Raw genomic sequence first — 22,843 nt, 5'->3', positions numbered from 1 at the left:
GCAGGGGTGTAGGAAGACGCAGTAGGATGCAGGTGGAGGCAGGTGGTAAAGGAGGGTGCAGGGGTGCAGGAGGGTGCAGGAGGATGCAGGGGGTGCAGGGGGAGCAGGAGGATGCAGGGGGTGCAGGGGGTGCAAGGATGCAGGGGTGAAGGAGGGTGCAGGGGTGTAGGAAGACGCAGTAGGATGCACGTGGATGCAGGGGGTGCAGACGGATGCAGGGGTGCAGGGGGTGCAGGAGGGTGCAGGGGGAGCAGGAGGTACAGGGGGAGCAGGAGGTGCAGGGGGTGCAGGAGGGTGCGGGGGTGTAGGAAGACGCAGTAGGATGCGGGTGGATGCAGGAAGTGCGTGAGGAAGCAGGGAGATGCAGGAGGGCAGGTGGTCGGCGCGTCCCCTACCTCACACCACACACAGAAGGACTCAGAAGGGACAGACGCATAGAAAAGCGCCAATGCTGTAAGGCTCTTAGAGAAACAGGGGTCTTCGTGCCCTGGGACTAGGCTGGGTCTCCTCAGATATGACCCCGGACACAAGCAGACAAACACAGAAACAGACAAATTGCACTTTATCTAAACTTCAGACTTTTGTGCTTCAAAGGACAGTGGTTGAAAGACAATCCACAGAATGGGAGAAAAATACTCACAGATCGTATATTTGATGAGGGGCTTTTATCCAGCGCACACGGGTAACTCCTGCCACTCAGTAATTTAAAAAGACAACCCGATCGGAGCATGGGCCAAGGATCCGGACGGACATTTCTCCAAGCAAGACATACGGATGGCCGAAACGCACGTGAGCGTCATGAGCCAGCAGGGAAGTGCAAATCGAAACCACAAGGAGATGCCCCTTCATATATTATTAGGATGATCTTTAATACATTTTTAAAAGACAGAAAATAACAAGCGTTGGCAGGGAGGCAGAGAGCGGAGCCTCGTGTGCTGCTGCTGGGGACGCAAGGTCCTGCGGTCACCTTGGAAGACAGTCTGGCGGCTCCTCCGATGGCTGGACCGCAGGGCCCAGCCATTCCGCTCCCAGGAACGCGCTGAGGACCGTCGGGACCGTGTGTCCACATACTGCCTGTACATAATGTAGCATTTTTCGTAACAGCGATGGAAACAGCCCACATGTCCGTTGAAGATGATCTGATGAGCAAAGTGTGGCGAGTCCCTGTGGCGAACTGTCGTGCAGCCGTAAAAAGGAACCCAGCACTGACACGTGTCACATCTTGTAGGACTCCGTGCGCGTTAAAAGTCCAGAATGGGCAGATCTACAGGGACAGAAAGCACATTTTTGGTTGCCGGGAGTGGGGGGTGGGGGGCAGCGGTGGGGGAAGGGGAAAAGGAGAGTTAATGGCGCAGGGCTGGTTTGGGGGCGATACACACGTCCTAAAATTAGTTGTGGGGACCGCTGCACATGTGTGAACACACCAAAAAGCACTGAATCGTATACCTTATGGGGTACACTGTATGGCGTGTGAATCATATCTCACTGAAGCTGCCATCGTTTTCAAAACTGAATGGGTGACAGCTGTTGAAACCTGAGGTTTTGAAGTGGGGTCGTCCTGGAGATGCCAGCAATGGGGTGTGCAGTCAGAACCCCAGGGGGATGGGGGAGGAAGTCCCTGTGGGGGAGGGGGTGTCCTGGGAACAAGGACCCAGATGTGCCGGCCAGGACTTGGGCGGGGGCAGGGAGTAGATGAAAGCCAGAGGGGGGACAGACAGGTGGAGGGCAGAGACCGTCGTCCAGGGGGGCGGGAGGCTGGGGTGCATCCGCCCTCAAGGAGGGGGCACTCAGGCTGAGCGGTGGGAGCCCTGGCTCTGTGCCGTCTGGTCGGCTGGTCCCCGGCAGAGGCCAAGTGTGCCCGTGTTAAGGCAGAGAAACAGCTCTGACAGTCACACAGCGGGCAGGTTGTGTCAGAGCCTGAGCCCTCGGGGTCGTGGCTCGTGGTTATGCCCTGTGCTCCCCGCAAGCTCCAGGCGCCAGCCATGCCCAGGCCCCTGCCGCCTGTGGCCAGATGCTCCCCGGTTCCAGGTGTCCGGTGAGGCCAGGCTCCGGACCGGAGCTGGGGCCGGGCTGCCTGGCTGCGTGGGGAGGGGGAGCTGCACAGGGTCTGGGTGAGACAAAGCAGGGGTCAAGCCCCAGCCACCACTTCACTGGCCTTCGCCTCAGGCCCTCACGTGTAAAGCGGGGGCCTAGTGTGGGCATAAAGGAGACAGTGCCCAGCACATCATGGGTGCTCTGTAAACAACAGGCACATAATCCCCACCCCTGGGCTGAGTGCCTTCATGACTCCATATTTACTGTTGGGGTCTGGCTGGGCACGGCCTCTGTACATCAATCTAAGTGGCAGGTAACCACAGGACACCTAACCCGGCTTATTGACTTAATCCACTGAGGACAGCTTCAGGCATGGCATGATCCAGGATCCAGGATCCAGGCTCTGCTTGTTTTCTCTCCTTCTCTCAGTTCCACTTCCCATGTGGATTCATGCCAAGGCAGACACTTCCCTCAAGGTCATCAGATGGTTACAGAATCCTAGGTCCTGATTCTCACGCGCGAAGAAATAAAAAGACGGGGTTGGAGGAAAAAAACTCCTCCAGCTGGAAGCTTCCACAACCTGCTTCTTAAGTGGAATCGACTCTCATTGCTTAGGGGGCCCACGCCTGAACCAATCACCTCGGAAGGGGGGCGGGACATGCTAATGGGCTGGGCCAATCGGGGCTTACCCTTGAAAGGAGCTGGGACCTAGAACTTGGCTCCTATGGTGGCGGGCGGCTCTGGAAGACAGTGGGACCCGCGTCAGAGCCTGAAAGGGCTGCAGGGTGGGTGCCGGGTCCAGGCTGGGAGGCCCGGGAGCTGTGGGGTGTGGGGCGCCGCTCACACAGGAGATGGAGGAACAGAGCAGGCAGGCTGCCCCGGGGGGGGTGTGACAGAGGCTCCCGCCCCGGAAGGTGTGCAAGCCCCTGGGACGACACTTGGGGGACCTCTAGCTCTGGCCCACCCCGACTGGCCCGGAGCATCCCATCTTTGTGGCTGTGTGACCCCAGCCTCCTAACTGGGCCCCTTTGATATTCCCAGCCCGCACTGCTGCCCAAACTGGGCCGCTCTGTGACCTTGGGCGAGTCACTTAACCTCTCTGAGCCTCAGTGTTCTTCCCTGCGGCGTGGGAATGGAAGGCGACCCTCCACAGGGACACGTGGGGAACTCAAACTACAGGGGACACAGTCGTTGCCCCAAAATGGGGTCTGGGACCGCTTTGAGGGGGGGCATCAGTGCCCTCCTCGCCCTCGGTCCTGAGACACTTTGTCTCTGGCTCACCTTCAGCACCGCTGTCCCCTGGGACTCGAGGACACAGCTCAGGGCGCCTGCAGCGCAGCTTGGCCCAGGGGCGGGCGAAAGGGCGTCCAGACCCCTGCCCGGCTCCTGACAAGCTTGGCGATGCCTGACCCCTCGGGCATCGCCAGGCGCCCCCGTCCTACGAGGCTGGAGAAGGCCCAGGGCCTGAAGGACAAGGTGGGGCGGCTCCACGCAGGCCGGCAGCCGTGCCGTCAGCCGGCTGGGTGGGGCGGGCGGCCCTGGGAGCAGCGGAGCCAGACGGAGCAGACAGGACGCGCGCTCGCAGGAGAGGGGTCACCTCCCCGGGGCGGGGGGGACAGGGTGGGGTGATTTCCAAGAAGAGCCTGGGCTGCACACAGTCCAAGCCGAGGGATGTTGTCTGAAAAGACAGAGCCCAAGCCCTGGGGCGGGACGGCCCTGATTTCTTCACTTCCGGCGGCGGCACCCCTGCTCTGCCCATCTGGTCTCCTCTCCCCTGCACCAGCCTTGGCTCAGCCAGCTTGTAGACAGGAGGTACGGGTCCCACTGCCTGGGTTTGAATCCTGATTGTGTGGCTCACTTGCTGTGTGGCCTTGGGCACGTCATTGGACCTCTCTGTGCCCTACTTTCTCAAGGTGTGAAGTGAGCGTGTCAGTAACAGCAGCTGCCTGGGAGCATGTGCCAAGGGTTTGCGCTGCTGCCGGTAGAGGCTCAGTGAATGTGGCCTTATGTCTATTAGCCTGGTTGTCTCCACAACCCACTTGCCCTTCCCAGGCCTCGGTTTTCCTTCTATAAAATGGGTATGAACAGATGAGTCGTACTGAAAAGAGAGCACAGACTTTGGGGTTGGAGCCAAGCATTCCCTAATCCTGAGTCCTTCATCCAGTGGCTCAGGGGCCTTGGGAAAGCCACTTTAACTCTCTTAGCTCAGTTTCTGCATCCAGAAAATGGGTATATCGGGCACCCTGGTCGCACTGTTCCCAGAATTTGAGGAAACGCTCCAAGGAGGGCAGAGCAGGGTGAGCCGGGCAGAGCTTGGGGGGGGGCTCCACTCGGCCCCCCCTCCCACAGTGGGGTCCCTCCCTGCCCCCAGGCCCCGCTCCACCTTTGTCCGGGCATCTCCCCTCCCGCTGCTCCCTCTGCCCTACGCTCCCCAGCGCTTCCCCGTGTTTGTTTTTCGTGTTGTTTCACAAATCTCCACAAACCTGGTGGCTTAAAACCACACACCTTCGTTGCCTCACTGTCTCCACGGGTCAAAAGGCTGGCATGCTGCGCCCAGTCCTTGCTCAGAGTCTCGAAGGGGGTCGGCCGGCGGCCCCCCCCCCCCCGGCTGGAGGCTCAGAGAGGGAAGCATCCTTGGGGTGTTGGTGGAATTCACTTCCCCGTGGCTGCAGGACTGTGGTTCCCATTTCCTGGCTGGCGGTTGGCTGGGGCTGCTCGGCTCCTAGACATGGCCCCAGGTCCCCGTCCCGCGGCCCCCTTCATGGGCTCCTCGCACTTCTGAGCTCTGTGCACTTTACACCTCTGACTTCCGGAAGGGTCCACTCCCTTTTCAGGGCTTCCCTGATTAGGTCAGGCCCACCCACACTCAAGGGGAAGGGAATCGTGCAGGGTGTGCATACCAGGGGTCAGGAAGCTTGGGGGGCCTCCCAGCACCACGTCCATCTCCTCCTTTGGCCCTTGGGAGCCCCAGGAGGAAGCTTCCTTCCTCTCATCCCCTAGTAGGTAAGAAGTTGGGGCCCCAGGTCACATAGCAAATGACTAGAGAAGACACAATGGGGCCCCGGCCTCCGATGTTTACGGCCTTCTTTTGCCAATGAGGGGACGGACGGCTTCTCTACAGCCTTCTGGGGCCTAGCAGGGTCCAAAGGTGGGAGTTACAGGAGCAGAATTTAACTCAAAGGAAGAACATTCTAGTAACTGAAGGGACTGCTTTGATGGGGAGTGAGCTCCCCGTCATCAGAGGTGCCTGAGCAGAGGCTGGCTGGCCCTGTCAGGGGGCCTGGGAAGGGGATGCCCATGTCTCCTGGTGCCAGTCGGCACGCACCTTCCGTCGGCTCGGCCTCTGGACATACCTTCCTGCCGGCCGGGACCATCGTCCTCTGGAAAATGCCGAGCCCGCAGGTGATCTGACACGGACCGGATGCAGCTCCCGAGTCCTGGCTCTGCTGGTGGCCTTCACGCCACCAGCACCGTGGGAACACAGTCTACACGGGTAGGAGGACATTGGGAGTCCCTGGATCGGGCCACACCTGATGCCAGCCCACCACGGGCCAGTCAGGAAGGTCAATTCCCGTTCGTTGAGGCCAGTTTGAGCGGCGCTTTCTGTCACTCCCCTTAAGGACCGGGAGCTGAGGCGCCATCTTGTACCTGAATCCTGCAAGAGCCCCCCCCTGCCTTCTGTGCACCCCTTCCAGCAGCCCCCGCCCTTGTGCTCAGAGCCCCTCTCAGAGGCGACCCACTCGGGAAGGCCCTCCATTCCCCCGGGTCCTGCCAGGCCCCAGGCCTGGGGAGAGGGCTCCCTCTCGGGGGGGCTCACTTCCTCTAAGTGTGGCCGATGCCAAGGGGAGGGGCCTGCAGACATGTGGCCCCAAGTCACCACCCCCCTGACTCACCCTCTGAGTCACCCCCTGATGTGGGCCGATGAGTCTTATCACAGGCCGAGGTGTGGCCCGGGATGGTCTTTGAGGTCCCCAAGTGACATAAGCTATGACCTCACCCGACATGAGGCCCGGGCCTGGACAAGGGTCGGGTGACGGGGCAGAGGCTGCCCCGAGTTTGGACAGCTCGGCCTGAGGACCGGGGCCCGGCCCCGCTGTCCGGCGCTCTGCAGAGGTGGAGGTGCGGCACGGGGGGCCCCCAGGGCAGGCGGACCCCGGCCCGGCCCAGGCCCGGCCCGATGCGCTCAGTTCCATTCCGATGGGCGTAAGTAGTAACTGTGCGACGCCCAGTGCTCCGCCCTGGGGGGATGAGACACCGTCCCCCTCTGCAAGGGGCTGCTATTTGGAGCAGGGACAGGCATGACCTAGATGGCGGTCATGTCACAGCTGCAACCCAGAAGCAAGGTCACCGTTTACAGCAAGAACCCTCATCCGCAGGGCCCCGCGGCAAGTATCCCCCTTCGCCCACGAATGTCAGGGGGGCCCCAGAAGGCATGTGTCATGAGCCCACAGATAAGGCAGGGTGCAGGGCTGGGACGGCTGGGCTGGGGGCTGGCCTGCTGCGCACCCCCGCCCCACCCCCGCCCCAGCGCTGACATGGGGACCATGCCTCGGGCCCCAAGCTACGTTTTCTTGGACGGCCCCAGAACAGCGTCTGCGGCCCTTACTACACGGTTCCCGTGGCCTTCCCTGTAGATCCTCTCCCTTCTTCTAGAACCTTCTTGCCCTGCTGGCTTGTGTGTCCCAAGCCACGTGGGCCGACCGCAGTCCGTTGGTGGAACGAAGGTTCGTGTATCTCCCGGCCGGCAGCAGTGTGGCACCTGGGGACGCCTGGCCAGGCACAGGTGTGCTCAGGAGTGTGCAGGCGAGGCGGCTCGCATAGCCTCAGGATCTCACACCTGCTCCTGAATCACCTTCTACAACTTTCTGCCAAGCTCGGGCCCCACTGCTGAGGCCGTTGCTTCCCCTGGCATCCCGGGACCCCAGGAAAGTGCAAACCACACCCTCTGACTAATGGCGCGTCTTGTGAGACCCCTGGGCTTGTCCCCTCGTCCCCACGGAGGAATATTGTAGGGTGAGCCACACAGGTCGAGCTGAGGAGGAAGCTGTCAGGACACCGGCGGCATCTTTCTGCTGAGGCTCCTTGGGGGACCCTTGTCCCCTCCTGACGGTGAGAAAAAATAGGCTGCCTGGGAGCAACGGGCATCGTTGTTTCCATCACATGGACATCCTGTTTCCCTCTTTGCCTTGGCTACCAGGAAGCTCAGAGACAAATTTATGAGCATGCACTGAAAATATCATCTCGTGATAACAGTTTGTATATTACCCTCACTTCCGGCTTCCCATTATTTTTCCTACCCCCTCCCTTTTTTTTTTTTTTTGCTTTGCTCTATTTCTCTTCTCTTTTTTATCCTGTTCATGAAGAGCCTTAAACATGGGGGCGGTGAGGGGCAGTAAATATACACGAATGAATGACAAATTCACGCCAACAAAACAGTCTCCAGCATTCGCGGGCGGTGTCGGAGAGTGGACGACGGTGGCGGACCAGAGAGGGTGTGGCAGGTGCGGGGGGACACCCGCAGAACCCAGTCGGGAAGCCTGGGCTGCGGACAGCTGGCGTCCTGTTCCCTGCAGGCCCTGACAGTGGAGCCTCTGCTTTTCCCAAAGCGCCAAATTTCGAGGAACACGCACCCACGGGAGGGGTCCCCTACGCCCCCCCAGGGAAGCTCCGGGGGTGTCCTGTTTGCTGGGCGGGAGGCAGAAAGGAGCGTGAGCAGCAGGGGGCGCTGCTCCCACTGTCTCCTGGCAGCGGCCCTTGACATCTGGACACAGATTCCCTGTAAGCGGAGAGAGCATCTGGGCGCGGGGCCAGCCCATAGCCCGCCGCGGCCCGCGTGAGCCCAGCCTGCCCGCGCACAAGGCAACCCCAGGGACCCCACCCCGGCCTCCAAGCAGAGGAGGGAGCTTGTATGTTTCCTTTCACTCTGGGCCTCAGTGTCCCCATCTGTGCTAGGAATGAACACCCCCTTTGCAAGGCGGTTGTAAAAGTCGTAGTGACCACTGGGGGCAGTGTGGTCTGGACGGAAGGGCCTGGTCTGGCAGGAAGACCCAGATTGGAGCCCGCCACACGCTGTGACCCGCACCTTCCGGAGCCTCCTCCTAAGGATCGTGATCCTCCTAGGCACCGAGAACACCGAGTCAAACAACGTATGCAGAGCGCCCAGGGCCCGGGAGCAGCCGTAAGCTACAGAGGGCGGGACAGCTCCCGTCTGCAGCGGCAGCCAGTCCGGGGGGCTCGGTTTCCCCACCCGTAGACAAAAGGGTGAGAAGAAACGAGGTCTCGGCCCTTCCTGAGGGCCCTGTAGACTCCATGCATCATACGGGCGCCTGCAGCATGGCGGGACCCCTACGGAGCGTCTGCTCTGGGTCACGACGCCCCCACCATGCGGGCCACCCCCTCTACCCCTGAGGCCTGAGCCCGCCCTGCCCGGGATGCAAACCAAGAGGCCATCCCCGGGGTCCCCAACCCCCGGCGTTTGGGGTCGTTCCAGGAAGGGGCTGAAATTCTCCACGTCCTCAAAGCAAAAGGCATTTCCAGTTTTTTGAGTACATGTCCTGTTGGCCTCTGTCCAGGGGTCGTTTAGAAGAGGAAGCCCCACCTCCCTTCACACCCCCCTGCACCGTTTTCCTCACCTCCATGCTCATGGCCACTGCCTGTCTGGACCCCGTGGGAGCTCGTGCCGAGGTCCCCCCCGGCTCCTCCCCCATGTCCTTCCCAGCCAGTCGCTTCCTCCAACCACCTGTCGGGGGGGGGCCACCCCCTCCTGATCCGAGACAGTACCTGGTCCTTCCCGGACCTCAGAGCCTTCAGGAAGGGGACCCCCCCTCCACTCCCCTACTCCCTCTCCCTCTCCCGGGCCAGCGATCGCTAACCTGGGTGTCCATACCCTTGGATGAGAACCAGCATCCCTCATCACCAACGCCCCCCGCCCCGGAGTGCAGCATTTCCTTCCGGGGCGAAGGAGGCTCCAGCCGCAGACGCCAAGAGACGGCACAGGCGTTTCGTGCCACGCCGTGGCTGCTGCAGGCGCCCCCAAGGGTCCCTTCTGCTCCACGCTGCGTGGAAATCTCGGCCGGTGACCCCGCCGCGGGCCAGATGCTGTTAACATGTTCACGAAGAAGCCGGTGTATCGTCCCAGGCTTGTCGTTTCATGTCTTTTTTTTTTTAATTTTTTTAATGTTTTATTTATTTCTAGGAGAGAGAAAGAGAGACAGCGTGAGCAGGGGAGGGTCAGAGAGAGGGAGTCACAGACTGAAACAGGCTCCAGGCTCTGAGCTCGCAGTCAGCACAGAGCCCGACGCGGGGCTCGAACCCACGAACTGGAGATCATGACCTAAGCGAAAGTCGGCCGCTCAACCGACTAAGCCACCCGGGTGCCCCCGTTTCATGTCTTTTAATCCCTGCATTTTGGCACCATCGTTTCCGCTGAAAGGCCTCGAGGTGTGTCTTATGCATCTACGGACAGCAGCCTCGGACAGGCAGCCTCCCCAGACTTCACCGGGTGGCTGGCGGGGCTCAGGGCGCACGGGCGTGTTTTCCTGCCCAGTGAGTCGCCGCTCTGATTTGCCTTTGTTCCCGAGCTCTGACCCGGTGGTGACCAGCTGGTTTGTGGTCGGCTGGAGGGTCCCGAATCCCAGTCCCTCCGTGGGGCTCTCCCAGCAATCCTGTGAGCTCGCAAAGCGCTCTTCGTCCCCCTCTGGTGGAGGGGGAAACTGAGGCACAGAGCTGTAGACAACTGCCAGCGTCATAGAGAACCGAGGGCTGGAACCCCCAGGCAGAAGTGTGTCAGGCGCGTCAGTAAGAGGGCGCACCCGCCAAGCTCTGAGGAGCGAAGTCCGGGCGTCTGGCGGAAGCTTCCTGAAGCTTTGTCCCCAGCGGAGGCGGGGAGCCATGAGGGGGTGACATCTTGGCTTCCAAGCTGGAGTTGGAGCCCGGGGGGCGGGGGGACGTGCTGGTGGGGGGGGGGGCAGGGAGAGCCGGACTTGTCAGTTTCCTCGGGCAGAGGACTCCTGCGCCCGGACAGAGACGTGGCTGGCACGGGGGCTCTGGGAGTGCCCGAGGCCCGGGCCCCGGTGACGCCTCCTCCCGCCGTCCCGCTTCTCAGGGCCCCCAGCAAGCCCTTCGCCCGGCGGCGGGCCGGGAGGGTCCAGGCCCCGGAAGGCGAAGGCCAAGGCCGGGCGGGGGCCGGCAGGGGCCGGGGCGGGGCCGGCCGAGGGGCCGGGCCGCTCCTTCCAGCGAGGGCGGGCCGCGGGCGCCTTTAAGTGCGGCGGGGCCCTAGGCCCGCAGCGTCGGCCCGGACGGAGCAGGCGCCTCTCCGGTCCCCGCGCCCCGCACGGCCCCGCGGCCCCGCTGCGCGCCCGCCTGAGCCGCCTGCGCGTGTGGCCGCGCGCCCGGCCCCGTCCCCGCCGCAGGCGGCCGCAGCCCGGCCCCGCCGGCGCCTCGCGTCCCCGCCGGTCGCCGGCCCGGCCGCGATGCAGGCGCGCGCGCTGCTCCTGGCCGCGCTGGCCGCGCTGGCGCTGGCCCGGGAGCCCCCGGCGGCGTCGTGCCCCGCGCGCTGCGACGTGTCCCGGTGCCCGAGTCCCCGCTGTCCGGGCGGCTACGTGCCCGACCAGTGCAACTGCTGCCTGGTGTGCGCCGCCAGCGAGGGCGAGCCCTGCGGCCGCCCCCTCGACTCGCCGTGCGGGGAGAGCCTGGAGTGCGCGCGCGGCGTGTGCCGCTGCCGCTGGGCGCACGCCGTGTGCGGCACCGACGGGCACACCTACGCCAACGTGTGCGCGCTGCAGGCGGCCAGCCGGCGCGCGCTGCAGCTCTCCGGGACCCCCGTGCGGCAGCTGCAGAAGGGCGCCTGCCCGGCGGGTAAGCGCTCGGCTGGGGCGACGCGCGCAGGGCGGACGTGGAGGCGCCTCCGGGGGAAACTGAGGCGCAGAGCTCGGAGGAGCCTCGAGGTCCGCGCTCGCCGGGCAGAAATCACCCGACCAGACCCCTGGTCTTCCAGGTGGGGAAACTGAGGCCCAGGGTCACAGAAGCAGTTTAAAAGCGGAGCTCGGCGCTCTCCTGGCCACCGAGGGGGTCTGGCCTCAGCACCTACCTGCGTCCTGTGTCCTCTCTGCTGCTCGCCTCTCCCGCTCGGCCCGCGGGTCGGGTGAAAGCAGCCTTTCCTGGCCTTAAATCTAACCGAGTCTGATGTTCTCTTGAGCGCGGCATCCAGCGCTTTCTTTTGAGCCGCTCTCAGAGTGCCTGTCTCCAGAGACCTGGTCGGGAATGGTGAGCTAGTGTGTGGGGTCTCTGCCCAGCCCGGGGCCTCCCGGGACAGGCTGCTGGGGCAGGAAATTCCTCGATCCCTCCGAACCCGGGGAGAGCCTCCCCCACCCGGAGCCGGCCTGGGCTGCTCCTGGCCACACAGCTTGACCTTGTGTGTGGAGAAAATGCTAGAAAACCTGCTAGAAAATGCTAGAAAATCCCTTATTTGTTTGGGGCGCCTCCTAGGAAGGCAGGTACTTGTGGTCACTGTGTGCTGGGCGCTGAGCCTGCGGTTCACGGGGTGAGTCGAGACCTGCGTGTGCCCTCAGTTTACAGCTGCAGGGCGGGAGGCTCTGACCTCGGGGATGGGTATGCAGGCCCTGGGGGCCTTCAGGGACGAGGAGCGTCCAGACTGCGGGGACAGCGTTTCCAGGCAGCGGTAGGGAAGGGCTCCCGGGAAGCGGGAGTAGCGGGAGCCACCGCGTGGAGGCTTTGCGGCCCGTGCGAGCCGCACCGGGAAGAGCGGGGAGCCCAGAGCATCTGGTGTGCAGTGGGGCGCGGGGGTGTGTGTGTGACACCCAGGGCCGGGCAGGTCGGCAGGGACGGGTGGCCAGTGACCACAAGTGTCGTGCCGATGGCTTGGACTTCATCCTGAAGGCCACACTTCCCAAATCGTGTCTGGTATTCCTGAAATAAGTGTCTCCTGGCCCCGACACTTCGGGAAAGTGAGCCGTGTCCCTGACGTGGTGACTTACACGACGCCCCAGTCCTTCAGGAGTTCGGAGAAAACCTGCGATGAGAAACCCCTTCCCCCACACCACACACACAAAATAGTAAAACCCAGCGTTTCCTGAGAGTGTCAGCACACAGACGACCTCCTGGCACACTGGGGTTCCGAAGAGCCCAGTCTGGGAAACACGACATAGGATTGTGTGTGGTTATTTGAGGCAGCCAGTGAAGGGCTTGGAGGCAGGTGAGGGTGATACGCTCAGGCGTGTGTTTAGATGGTGCCCGGGAGAGCGGGGGTGAGAGCCGGGAGCCACGGAGCCAGAGGCTCGTGGTTCGTGTTCAGTGAGACCCTGGCCCCTCGCGGGTGGCCCCTCTGCCCTGGGGCTTGGGACTGGCAGGCCCATCTCAGGCCAGGCCGATGCCTCTGAGACACGGGGGGCTCGGGGCGCAGCTGGCCCTGCCCACTAGAGTTTGGAGGTATCCACGGGACCCCCAACCCTGACTCCCTGTGTGGGGGATGCTCTTAGAACAGGGCTCCAGGCTGGCGGCGGGGAGGGTGGGGAGGTTGGAGGTGGCCTGAGCATTTGGAAACCCTCCTTTCTTGACTGACCGAGTCCACATTCATAAAGCACCTTCTATGTGTGTCCAGCTGGCCCTAGGCTGGTGGCAGGGGTGCCATGACCGGCAGCCCCTGTCCGTGGCCTGGAGAAACTTGAAGGGTGGGGAGACACGTCAGAGGGTGAGAAGAGGGCAAGAGCCCGACCGTGGACGGGTGCACAGGTCGCTCAGCAGACAAGAGATGGCCCCAGGTGTGGAGGTCACGGGCTGGGGCTCTGCTGTGTGGCCTTGGGCAGCCTGCTTAACCCCTCCCCCCTTCTGTGCTGAGCTGTGGAAGGTGGGCGGGGCTCTCCCAACAAAGGATGGGGTGGGCAGGAGGAACCCCAGCAAAGCAGAGGCGGAGGGCGTGGCCTCACGGGACCCCAGCACGGCCAGAGCCCAAAGGGCAAGGGCCTCGGGGTAGGGGGGAGACGGGGCCTTTTAAAGAGAGGGGCTGGCGGCGTCTGAGCAGCATGGTGGGCTTGGGACTGGGTTCCAGGAGCGCGGTGCACCTTGTGTCTGTGTGGCCCCGCCCTCAGCCGTGGCCCCGCCCCCGCTCGCGGCCCCGCCCCTCACTCGGGGTCCCGCCCCTCACTCGGGGTCCCGCCCCTCAGTCGTGGCCCCGCCCCCGCTCGCGGCCCCGCCCCTCGCTCGTGGGCCCGCCCCCGCTCGCGGCCCCGCCCCTCGCTCGTGGTCGCAGGCACAGGGACCTCAGACACCCGGGTTTCTGCGGGCTGCAGGTGCGGAATCCGGTCCTTACCGGACCCTTGCCGCGCCGGCGTCTCGGGCCAGCGCCGTGCCATCTGGCTTTGCCAGTCTGGTCCTTCGTGCGCCGCAGATGCGCTCAGCGAGGCAGGAGGAGTCCAGCGATGGGTCTGAGGTCGCCTGGCCGGGCCTGGGCCCTGGCTGGCTGCCCCGTCGTGGGCCCCAGGCTTTCTCCTGCAGGCGGGGGACGGCAGGGTCCCAGGGCCTGGAGGCGGGTTCGGCCAGGTCTCCAGCCCTGTTGGGCTCAGTCCCCACTCCCCCCAGCCCCGTCCTCCCAAGGGTGCAGCCAGAGGCGCCAGGTGACGTCCACACGTAAGGTGCTGCCCGGCCCGGGCGTTTCTGCACGGAATTCCCGCCAGCTGCCCCCTTGCCTCGCCCTGCCCTCAGATATCCGGGCGCTGGTGACCCCCGCCCGCCTCTTCCCCCTGCATCCCTTCTGGCCGTGGTCCTGGGAAATTTTGGCCGGAAGCGTTGGTCTCCTTCCCCTCGTTCCTTACCTCCCGGCCATGGGCGAGTCTTTGGCTCAACCTAGAAACGTCCCCCAAGCCACCACGGCTGGTACTTATCCCCGCACCGTGGCCTCCTCCATTCTGCCAGTCACTGGCAGGACCCCCTTGGCAAATCCCCAACACTTACCCACAAGGGCCTGTGCCATCTGCGCCCCCCGCCCCCCGCATGGCCACCTCATCCTCTGTGCTCCAGCCTGCCCTTCTCCCCACCTCAGGGCCTTTGCACATGCTGTGCCTGCGGCCCCAAGTGCCCATTTCCTCACCTTCATGTAGCCATGGCCTCATCTGTCTGGGCCTAGATTCTCTGAGGTGCCTTCCCTGACAACCTCACCCGGGCAACCCCCTCGTCAGCCTCACAAGCACACCCCGGGCTCCCTCCAGACCCTCATGTCACCCCTCTGACCCGAACCATCGGCCTTATTTTCCATCTTACCAGGCTCTGAGCCTCACAGGGGAGGGGGGCCCGGCCTAGTTGTTCCCCGCCAGGCCTGCTCCAGCAGCTGGCGCACAGTAGGTGCGCCATCTGTCGTGCAGCAGGTGAGTCCCCCGACCCTCCTTGCATACCCCCAAGGACAGGGGCTCACCACCTCTCCAGGAGTTCTGCATATTCCCATCTCCGCGGTGGATGCGTATCTACCAGTGGGATGATAGACATAGCCGCGCTCGTCGTGTCCATATAGGGAGGAGGCTGCGCTTAGCTGGAGCCCGCGAGCCTCGGAGCCTCCCTGCCCACCACCACCACGGACAGGTAGGCCTTGACGCACACGTTAATTCAGAATATAGAGCCCAAGGGCAGTTTGCAATTTAACAATCCGGGTCTATTGTGCAAGCCCAGTGCAGGTTCAGACCGCGTCTCTTCCTGTCTTATTTATGTAAGGGCTCTGGTTGGTGTTTGATTATTATTATTTTCTTTTTTTTTTGAGAGAGAGACAGACAGCGTGAGCAGGGGAGGGGTAGGGAGAGGGGAAGAGACCGAATCTGAAGCAGCTCCAGGCTCTGAGCTGTCAGCACAGAGCCTGACGCGGGGCTCAAACCCACAAACCGTGAGATCATGACCTGAGCCGAAGTCAGTCGCTTAACCGACTGAGCCCCCAGGCGCCCCTATGTTTGATTTTTAATCCTCTGAGCAGCTTCCTGTGCACAGAATTCCGTAGTGGGGCCCAGGCCAGATGACGCTTCCCCTCGCCCCCTCCTCCCCGCAGCCCAGACAGCAGGGCTGAGGACCCCTGGCAGCAAGCAGTCTGCGAGCCGGGGTGCTGTGCAGCTGGCCTTTGCTGACCAGGCTGGGCCTGGGACACCCCCTAACCCCCGCACTCCTGGCCTAAGCCTGGAGGTGCAGCCGGGACCCCCACAGCCACCCCTGGGGGCGGCCCGCTCAGGCATCTCCAGGGGGGTGTGATAAGACTCGGCTCCCGCTGCCTGGAGGACCAAGCACTGGCTTGTGCTGCAGCCTGCAGGCTCGCGGCACCCTGGCCTCCCCTTTCCTGCCCGGATGCGCCCACCATTAGGAGATCCCCGATCTGAAATCCCCGATCCTGGCTTGTGAGGGACAGAGGACTATGCGTGGGACCCAGGTGATGGAAAAACCACCTCCAGAAATGGGAAAGGGTAGATTAGGAAGGGCTTCCTGGAGGAGGTGGTGTGTATATGGCCGTGAAGAGGTGGGCACGGAGAGCGCCCCTGTGGAGAACAGCAGGAAACAGAGCACAGGCTGGTGTCTCATGTAGGGGCTGCGAGGGTGGCCCGTCGTCGGAGGCGCGGAGCTGAAGGCTGAGGAGTAACGCACGTGCGGGGGGGGGCAGCTAGTGGGAGGCCAGTGCCCTGGGTGTGGAGGGCTGATGAGGCTGGATTGAGGGTGACGCCCAAGGGCCTGAAGGTCCCCGATGGCGTTGGGGTTGGGTTGGTGGGGGGGGGTGTCAGGGTGTCGGGTCCGGACCCCTCGAGGCAGGGCCCCCAGAGGAGCGGGTCTGGAGAGGCAAGGCGCTGAGTGCAGATTATGTACTGGGGGCCACCCCGGTGCAGAGGGTGACCGGTGGGGGCGGGGATCCGTGGCCAGACACTGGCTGACAGGGACTGCGTCCGTGCGCGGGGGCCGTGGTGCTGTGTCTATGGGAGTGCATGGGCTCGCTTCCGGACAGGCGGCAGCCCCGCCCCCCACCTGTGAGGCTGGTGGAGCCCCACCCCAGCCACGCCCAAATCCAAGTCCCCGTCCTTGCCTCCAGGTTCGTGTCTGTGGGGGCCCAGAGGAGACACGCAGCCATGTAAGGGTGACCACGGGTGCCACGGCTCAGCCAGATGGGCCCTGTGCTGGGTCAGCTGGACCCACAGGGCCCCAGCCTCCACCCGCGGGCTCCATGCACCTGATGGGCGCCCCTCAGCCATCCACCAGCTCACCCACCCGCCAGGAGTGCTCGGCCTCCCCAGGGGGCCTGGGGTTTGCACAAATCACACTGGCGGAGTGAGCGGTGTGTCCTGCCTCCTCCTGGGGCCCTGCTTTGAGGGAGGGAAGCCACCGGGTTTACCAAGATCAAGGGTGACACACCAGCCTTGTGCTTCCGGCTGTCGAAGCCTTAAACCCACATTCTTTAGGTCTTATTTTCATGGCCTGTTCTAAGAAAAGGCTTAGCAGGGGTATTGACCTACCCCAGCTGGGGAGGGACAGCTCTGCCGGAGCCCAGATTCCGCGGATTTTCTGTCTGCTGCTCTGCACGCGAGGCAGACCTCTAGCGCCTTAAGGAGGTAGCTTTCCTGTCTGATTTTGATAAGGGTGTTCGGCAAGCAGGTAAGAAAGAGAATAAAGTCACAGACCCCTTGTCCTCGGTGCAGCAAAGGCATGGCCAGGATGCATATATGTGTGCCCCAAACCTAACACCAGGCCTCGTGTGGAGGGGGAGCGGGTGAACCTTGGAGATATGCAGTGCACAGCATGTGCAACTGTATGCTTTAGCTCCTGTAGCGCATGATGGGCGGAGCTGGAACTGAGACTCCATTCTGCTCTGCAAGTCTCCTAAGCTCTCTGCACCCCAGATTCCTCATCTGTGAAACGGGGATGACGGTGCTGTCCTCACTGGGCCACTGAACAGCCAGCGAGGCAAGGAGACTAATGCGCTGTGCACAGCGCTGCAGACAGACCTGAGTGCCCACAGACTAAATACCGACAGGCGGGTGTCTCTGACATCAGTGAGAGAGCAAAGGAGAGGAAGTCGAGGAGGAGAAGGTGCCAGAAGGCAGTGTCTGTGGCAGGGCTGCCACACGCCCAGCAGAGTTCCACTGATCTTGCTTAGCCCCATGACCCAGCTGGAAGCCTGAGTCCAGGGGAGCCAGCGGATGGACCGGTCAGGGCAGGGAGGGCTTCCTGTCAGAGGAGGGCCGGGGGCCGAGCCCACTTTGGCTTCGGTGGCGACTGGCCTGCATACCCACCTTGAAAAAGTCCAGACGAGCCAGTGGGAGAACCTTCTCCTCCACAAGGTCGGCACATTGGAGGAGCCGGGCTGACCGGAGCCGAGGACCCGAGGCTGGGTGCCCTTGGGCGGGACAGCCAGGCGCCCCGGGGCAGAGGAAGTGCCTGGGGTCAGCGTCCAGGGACCTGGCTCGGGGCCTTGGTGGGGGTCCTCCTGGCCCGTAAGGTGGGCAAAGACCCCTGCCTTGCGGACTGTCATGAGAGTTCACTGGAGTCACAGGCATCCCGAGCCCGCGGGGGAGGAGCCTGCATTCCCGGGCCGGGCGCTGGGGGCCCAGGGCCCCAGATGGCAGCGTTCGTGCCCCTGGGGGCCACAGTGGGACCTGAAGGCCCTGCTCCTGGCCCGCGTGGCGACGGTTACTTGGGGGCAGGCCAGCTTGCAAGAGAAAGAGAAAGGCAGAGAAATGCTCTGGAAGCTAATCAGACCCTGGAGGCGGCTCCTGGGCTTCGAGCCTGCCCCTGGTGGGTGAGGGGGGCCTGCAGGTGGGGGCTGGGCTGTGGAGGGGCCCCGGGGCAGCGCCCCCGTCTCTGCAGAACACCCATGCACCCCCCCTGCTCATTCACTCATTCTCGTGCTGTGGATTGGGGCGCCCAGGCCATGGGGACAGAGGAACACACCTGGGCAGGGGTTACAAGGGGCTGTCGGACCCAGAGCGGTGAGGTGGTCCCTGTGCCTGCCAAGTCAGGGCGGGCTCCCCAGAGGAGGTGTGCTGGCCTGGGCTTGCGGGACAACGGAAGGGAGCTGGGGGTACAGGGAGGAGAGCGGCAGCAGGTGAGGCTGTGGATGGAGATGGAGCCTGGTCCTCGAATGCCGCTAAGACGTCGTCTGGTGTGCAGCCGTGTTCAGCATTACGGGCAGAGGGGCACAGGCTTTGGGGTCGTCGCTGATGGCTCTTCCGTCCCACTCACAGCTAACCACGTGGTACGGGCGGGGGCTTCTTCTGACGGAATAGGGCCATGACGGCAGAGTTATGGGAACAGAACTGGTCTCGGTGCCCGTTATGTGCTGAAGGGGCAGTGTGTACAGTCGGGCAGGCTGTGCACTGCCCAACTCCCAGGGAAGCCAGTCATGCTGCGATCTTTGTTAGTAACGGTCCTGAGCTTGTGCAGTCCACAAGCTGTGTAACAGCACTATACGGCGGCCCGGCGGGATGTGTGGGCCAGTCACTTTCCCACCCCGGGCCTTGGACTCCCCATCTGTCGCTCCATGGGAGTGTGGCTGTGCCACCGCCCCCGAGCCCCCCGGGAAGCTGGGCCCCGCCAGGGTGGAGCCCCGAAGCCCAGCTTCTCTCCCTGCCCACTCCGGTCCCAGTCGCTCCCATCCTGGCCGTGTCCCTTCCTCTCCCGGAGGCGCCGTTGGACACCTGGCCTTGACGGCTGTGCTGTGTGTCAGATCTGCCTGAACGAAAACTTCCAAGGCCCGCAGATCACAGTTTATTTCTGAAAACAAAACAACAACAAAAACCGCCAACAGCTGAGTCTGGTCGGGACTGACTGTTGACTTCAGAGCTTTGGCTGAGGAGGGGGTGGGGGCGGGGGTTGTCAAAACCCCAAATAAACAGAGTCTGCTTTCCAGCCGTGGGGCCCAAGGTTTTCATGTGGAAAGAGGCTGTGGGAACCGAGTCCTCCCTTCCCACTGATTCATGGGGTGACTCATCCGTGTGTGGGGAGGAGGGCCAGGAAGCAGGCCGGCCCCGCCCCACCTCCCCTCCCCACCGCCCACCACGGTGGCTCTGCTTAAAGGAACAGGGCCTGACTGGGCGCGGGTCACCAGCTGGCTGACCCAGGAGCCTCAGAGGGGCGCCCCAGGCCCTGGGCCGGGGAGGGCTCAGGCTCTCAAGTCCTTGGGACCTGGATGGAGGCACCTCTGGGCTTCCCCATGCCCCATCCTCGGTCACACTGTGAGGTGCCTGACGGGTCACTCGCCTAAACACGGCATGGGGCGCGCGCACACAGAGGCCCTCTGCCTGCGTGGCTTGAATATACCCCACCTGAGAGGCAGTGCTGTGGGCGGGGCATGATGCTGGGACCCCTCCCCCCAGGAGGGAGAGACTCATGTTGGCTGGAAGGAGCCTTCTGGGGGACTGCCTGGAGGAGGCGGGATTTGAGTTGTGCACGGGACAAGCTGGAACATCTTGCTAAGGGGAAGCGGGGAATGGTCTGTGCAGCTGAGGCACAGAATGGTGGGTGATGGAGCGGAGACTTGGGGTAAATGGCCAAACAGGCTACACAGCAGGGAGGGGTGACGCCTGACATGGCCCTCGGGGACTGCCCTCCCCAGCAAAGCATGGTGGGCACGAGCCTCGGCGGGGGTAAACCCGGCAGACTCTGCGGAGCCCCTACCCCGTGGAAAGGACAGGGGCCTGGGCCCGGGGTCCTCTGAGGTCCCCAGGGTGCAGGAATTGCCAAGCGAGGAAGGCTTTGTCAGAGACCGGGACCTGGACGGGACCTTCTCTGTGCCCGGAGGCCAGAGCCTGATGTGGGTTCTGGGTGTGGGATGGGGGGAACTGGGGGGAGGACAGAGCTGGGCTCAGCGCTCCCCCCCCACCCCCCGCCTGCCCGCCGGCTGACTGGCGGCCTCACCTGCGGAGCATCAGGGAGAATCAGTGAACCCCATGGAAATAGAGGCTCCGAGCCCCGACGGTGTGCTGGGAGTGTGCACCCACAGCAGGCCCTGCCCCTGGGGCCCTTGTTCATGTGAGCTCTGAGCCTTAGCGCCCGCCCCTCCGAGGGCTTTACCGCTGGAGGGAGAGGGCACCCAGGCTGGGTAGCCCCCGGCCGCCTGCATTTTGATGGGTGAGGGGGCCTTGCAGCGACCGTAGCCCGGCTCTGGCCACCCCCGGACAGGCAGCCTTTGAGTCAGGCCGGCCACAGTGGCCTGGGCCCCCGGGTCCAGCGCCCACCACCTAGCTGAGAGGCAGACATCGCAGATCCGGTGGGGCGGGGGGGCCTCCTCCCCACCCATGACCTTGGACCCTGCAGCAAGCTGTCTCTGGGCCCTGAGTGCCTGTTCAGCACCTGCCTTCTCCAAGTAGATCCGCATCTTCGGGCAGGAGGACTGAGCTCAGGGAGCCACGGTCTTCCCGCCTTTAAGATGGAAGTGGGGGTGCCTGGCCGAGCCCGGCACGTGGGACCCGCTGCTCGTCTGGGGAGCCGCTTACAAGCAGTGCTGTGCAGCCCTGGTCCAGGCCCCGCCAGTCTCTGGCTGCGACCAGAGAGAGCTCGGCACATGCCCGAGCAGGAAGACTGAAGGGGTGTGGGCACGATGCCACCCACGTCCCTTAGGCTGCGGTCCTGGCCGCCGGCCCCCCACTGCTGACGGCAGCAGAAATCTGACCCGGCAAACGTTCCAGGGGGTCCACAAACCGCCTAGAAAGTCAGACTGGGGTCTGGCCAAGTCAGACAGGGGGCCCTGGCCGCTCAGTCCTCCGGCGTCCCTTGGTGCCCAGGAGGGGGCCACCCCAGGGCCAGCCCGGGGCAGCTCCAAAGGGCTGGCACGGGGCCTCTGCTGTCACCTTGCCCCATCACTGCACTGGCCCGAGGGCTGGAGGACAGGCCAGAGCCGGCAGGGCAGGGGACGGCGGCCTCACACCAGGGCCTTGCTGTAGATGCGAGAAAGGGTGAGGGCCCGGGGGGGCTGGCCCGGCGCCGGCGCCAATGTCACGTCACCATGCGCAGCCCAGAGCAAGGGTCCTAACATCTCTGAGCCTTGCGGCCTGCCTGGTGGTGTCACGTCCAGTGAGGGGTGTGGGTCTGGCGTCTCACGCTGCTGAGCATGGAGCTTCCCTGGGGGGCCCCTGCTGGCGCCTCCTCCTGGGTGGGGGTTTGGGGGGCAACTGGCAGAGTCTGGGTCTCATTCACGCGCCTGGCTATTTCTGCCAGTGCAGGTCTCCACCAGCTGACCAGCCCGAGGTACAAGTTCAACTTCATCGCAGACGTGGTGGAGAAGATCGCGCCGGCCGTGGTCCACATTGAGCTCTTCCTGAGGTGCGCGAGCCCCCTCCCAGGCCCCCCACCCCCGCTCTGGCACCGGGGCGGGAGAAGCCAAGTGCAAGGGGGGCCAGGCAGACCTCCCTGATGCCTCCAGCTGCGTGCGCCTTTGGGGAGGGACGGCCCCCTCTGACTCTGGTCTCCCGCTGAGAGGAGGGGTATTGAGCTCACAGCACCAGGGTGTGCTAAGCAGGTGCACCGTGGTGTCAGCTCTGGTGGCACAGGGACTGCTGGAGCTGGTTCTGGAAAGCTCCAAGCCCTGAAAGCTGGTCGCTCAGTGGAACCCTGGGGTCTCCTCCAGGAGCGTCCCATACCCCCCAAAGAGGAGACACTGATGGTGTGAATGACACCTGAGGATCAGAATTCCTCTTCCTTTTGTCTTTGGAGAGGGTCCCCCAAACAGCCCAGATGAGGCGGGGGCTCAGAGCCCCAGCCACAGTGCCTTCCAGAGGGGGTGGAGGCAGCCAGGGCCATTATGCCAACACGAGGCACAGAGGACCCGGTGGCCCGCGGCAGTCCCTGGGGGCGGGCAGAATCACTCACGCCCCGATTCCTGGCCCCAGCGCGGGGCTCCCTCCCTGCTCACTGGGCGTGGAGCCTGCCCAGGTGGAGAACTCCTTCCGGGGCATCGCTGCCCCTGCGTCTCTGGGGGGTGGGGACAGTGTTCACCCCTGATGGCGCTCCACACAGAGAGTCACCAATGGCATGAGCTCAGCGTCAGAATAGCGATATCCTTGGACACCTACTGTGTGCTCCTACTGTGTGCTCCTACTGTATACTCCGAGCCCTGTTTGCTGCTTGGCCTACATTTCTCCAAACGGCCCTGGTGAGTGCCCGCCTCTTAGTGCAGAGAGCCAGGCCCTCGCTCGCAGGAGCTACCCCAGAGCCAGGCCCAGGTGGCCCGCCCCTCAGTGCCCACTGACACACTGAACCCGAGGTCCTCTCTGCTGTCACTCAGGGCTGAGCCCCAGAAGCTAAGCTTCAATGTTCCCATTTTCTGGGTGTGGAGCGGAGGCCTGGAAACTTCTCCCGGCCCGCAGAGCCGCTGAGTGCTGAGTCGGGGTGTACCCCCAGGTCTCTCAGGCCCCAGAGCTGACCCCTTCCTGCCCTTTCTGTGACCTCCAGACCCTGAGACGTGTCATTGAGGAAATTATAACCGGACATGCTAAGTGGTATGTCCCCGGCCTTGCCAGTGGCTCAGACGGGGACAGTGTATTTTTCCAGAAGGCTCTGGGCACCAGGCTCTAAGCCAGCTAATTGCTGACTGTAGCCCAGACTGGCCAGGCAGCAATGCCGTTGCCACATCAGCCTTGGAGGCCAATGTTCACGTGGGTGGGTGGGTGGCTGGGTGGGTGGACAGACTGAGCCGGTGAGATCCCAGACGCAGATGAGATGTTCATCAGGCTTGCGAGCCTCGGCTATGCCCCCGGCCTGGGCGGGGAGGCCCCGGGGCTGCCTCAGGCCCCTTCTGCAGACAAGTGCTAGACCCTAAGCATGGGTGCAGGGGTGAGGCTAGGTG

At 63.6% G+C, this 22,843-nt stretch overlaps 1 protein-coding gene across 2 annotated transcripts in view; it reads left to right on the top strand.

The window, feature by feature from the left end:
- Positions 1-10,505: 10,505 nt before the first annotated feature.
- HTRA3 (HtrA serine peptidase 3) overlaps positions 10,506-22,843 on the top strand; it is a 28,672-nt gene continuing 16,334 nt past the window's right edge. For both annotated transcript variants that reach the window (XM_039232092.1, XM_039232093.1), the window contains exons 1-2: positions 10,506-10,890; positions 21,222-21,321. In XM_039232092.1, the coding sequence (XP_039088023.1) occupies positions 10,506-10,890; positions 21,222-21,321 (485 nt within the window). The remainder of the gene's footprint in view (positions 10,891-21,221; positions 21,322-22,843) is intronic.

This window comes from Hyaena hyaena, unplaced genomic scaffold (genome assembly GCF_003009895.1).
Source record: "Hyaena hyaena isolate Hyena2069 unplaced genomic scaffold, ASM300989v1 scaffold_63, whole genome shotgun sequence".
NCBI classification, from domain to species: domain Eukaryota; kingdom Metazoa; phylum Chordata; class Mammalia; order Carnivora; family Hyaenidae; genus Hyaena; species Hyaena hyaena.
Note: the sequence above shows the minus strand (reverse complement) of the source record. Positions and strands in the feature narration are given on the sequence as shown.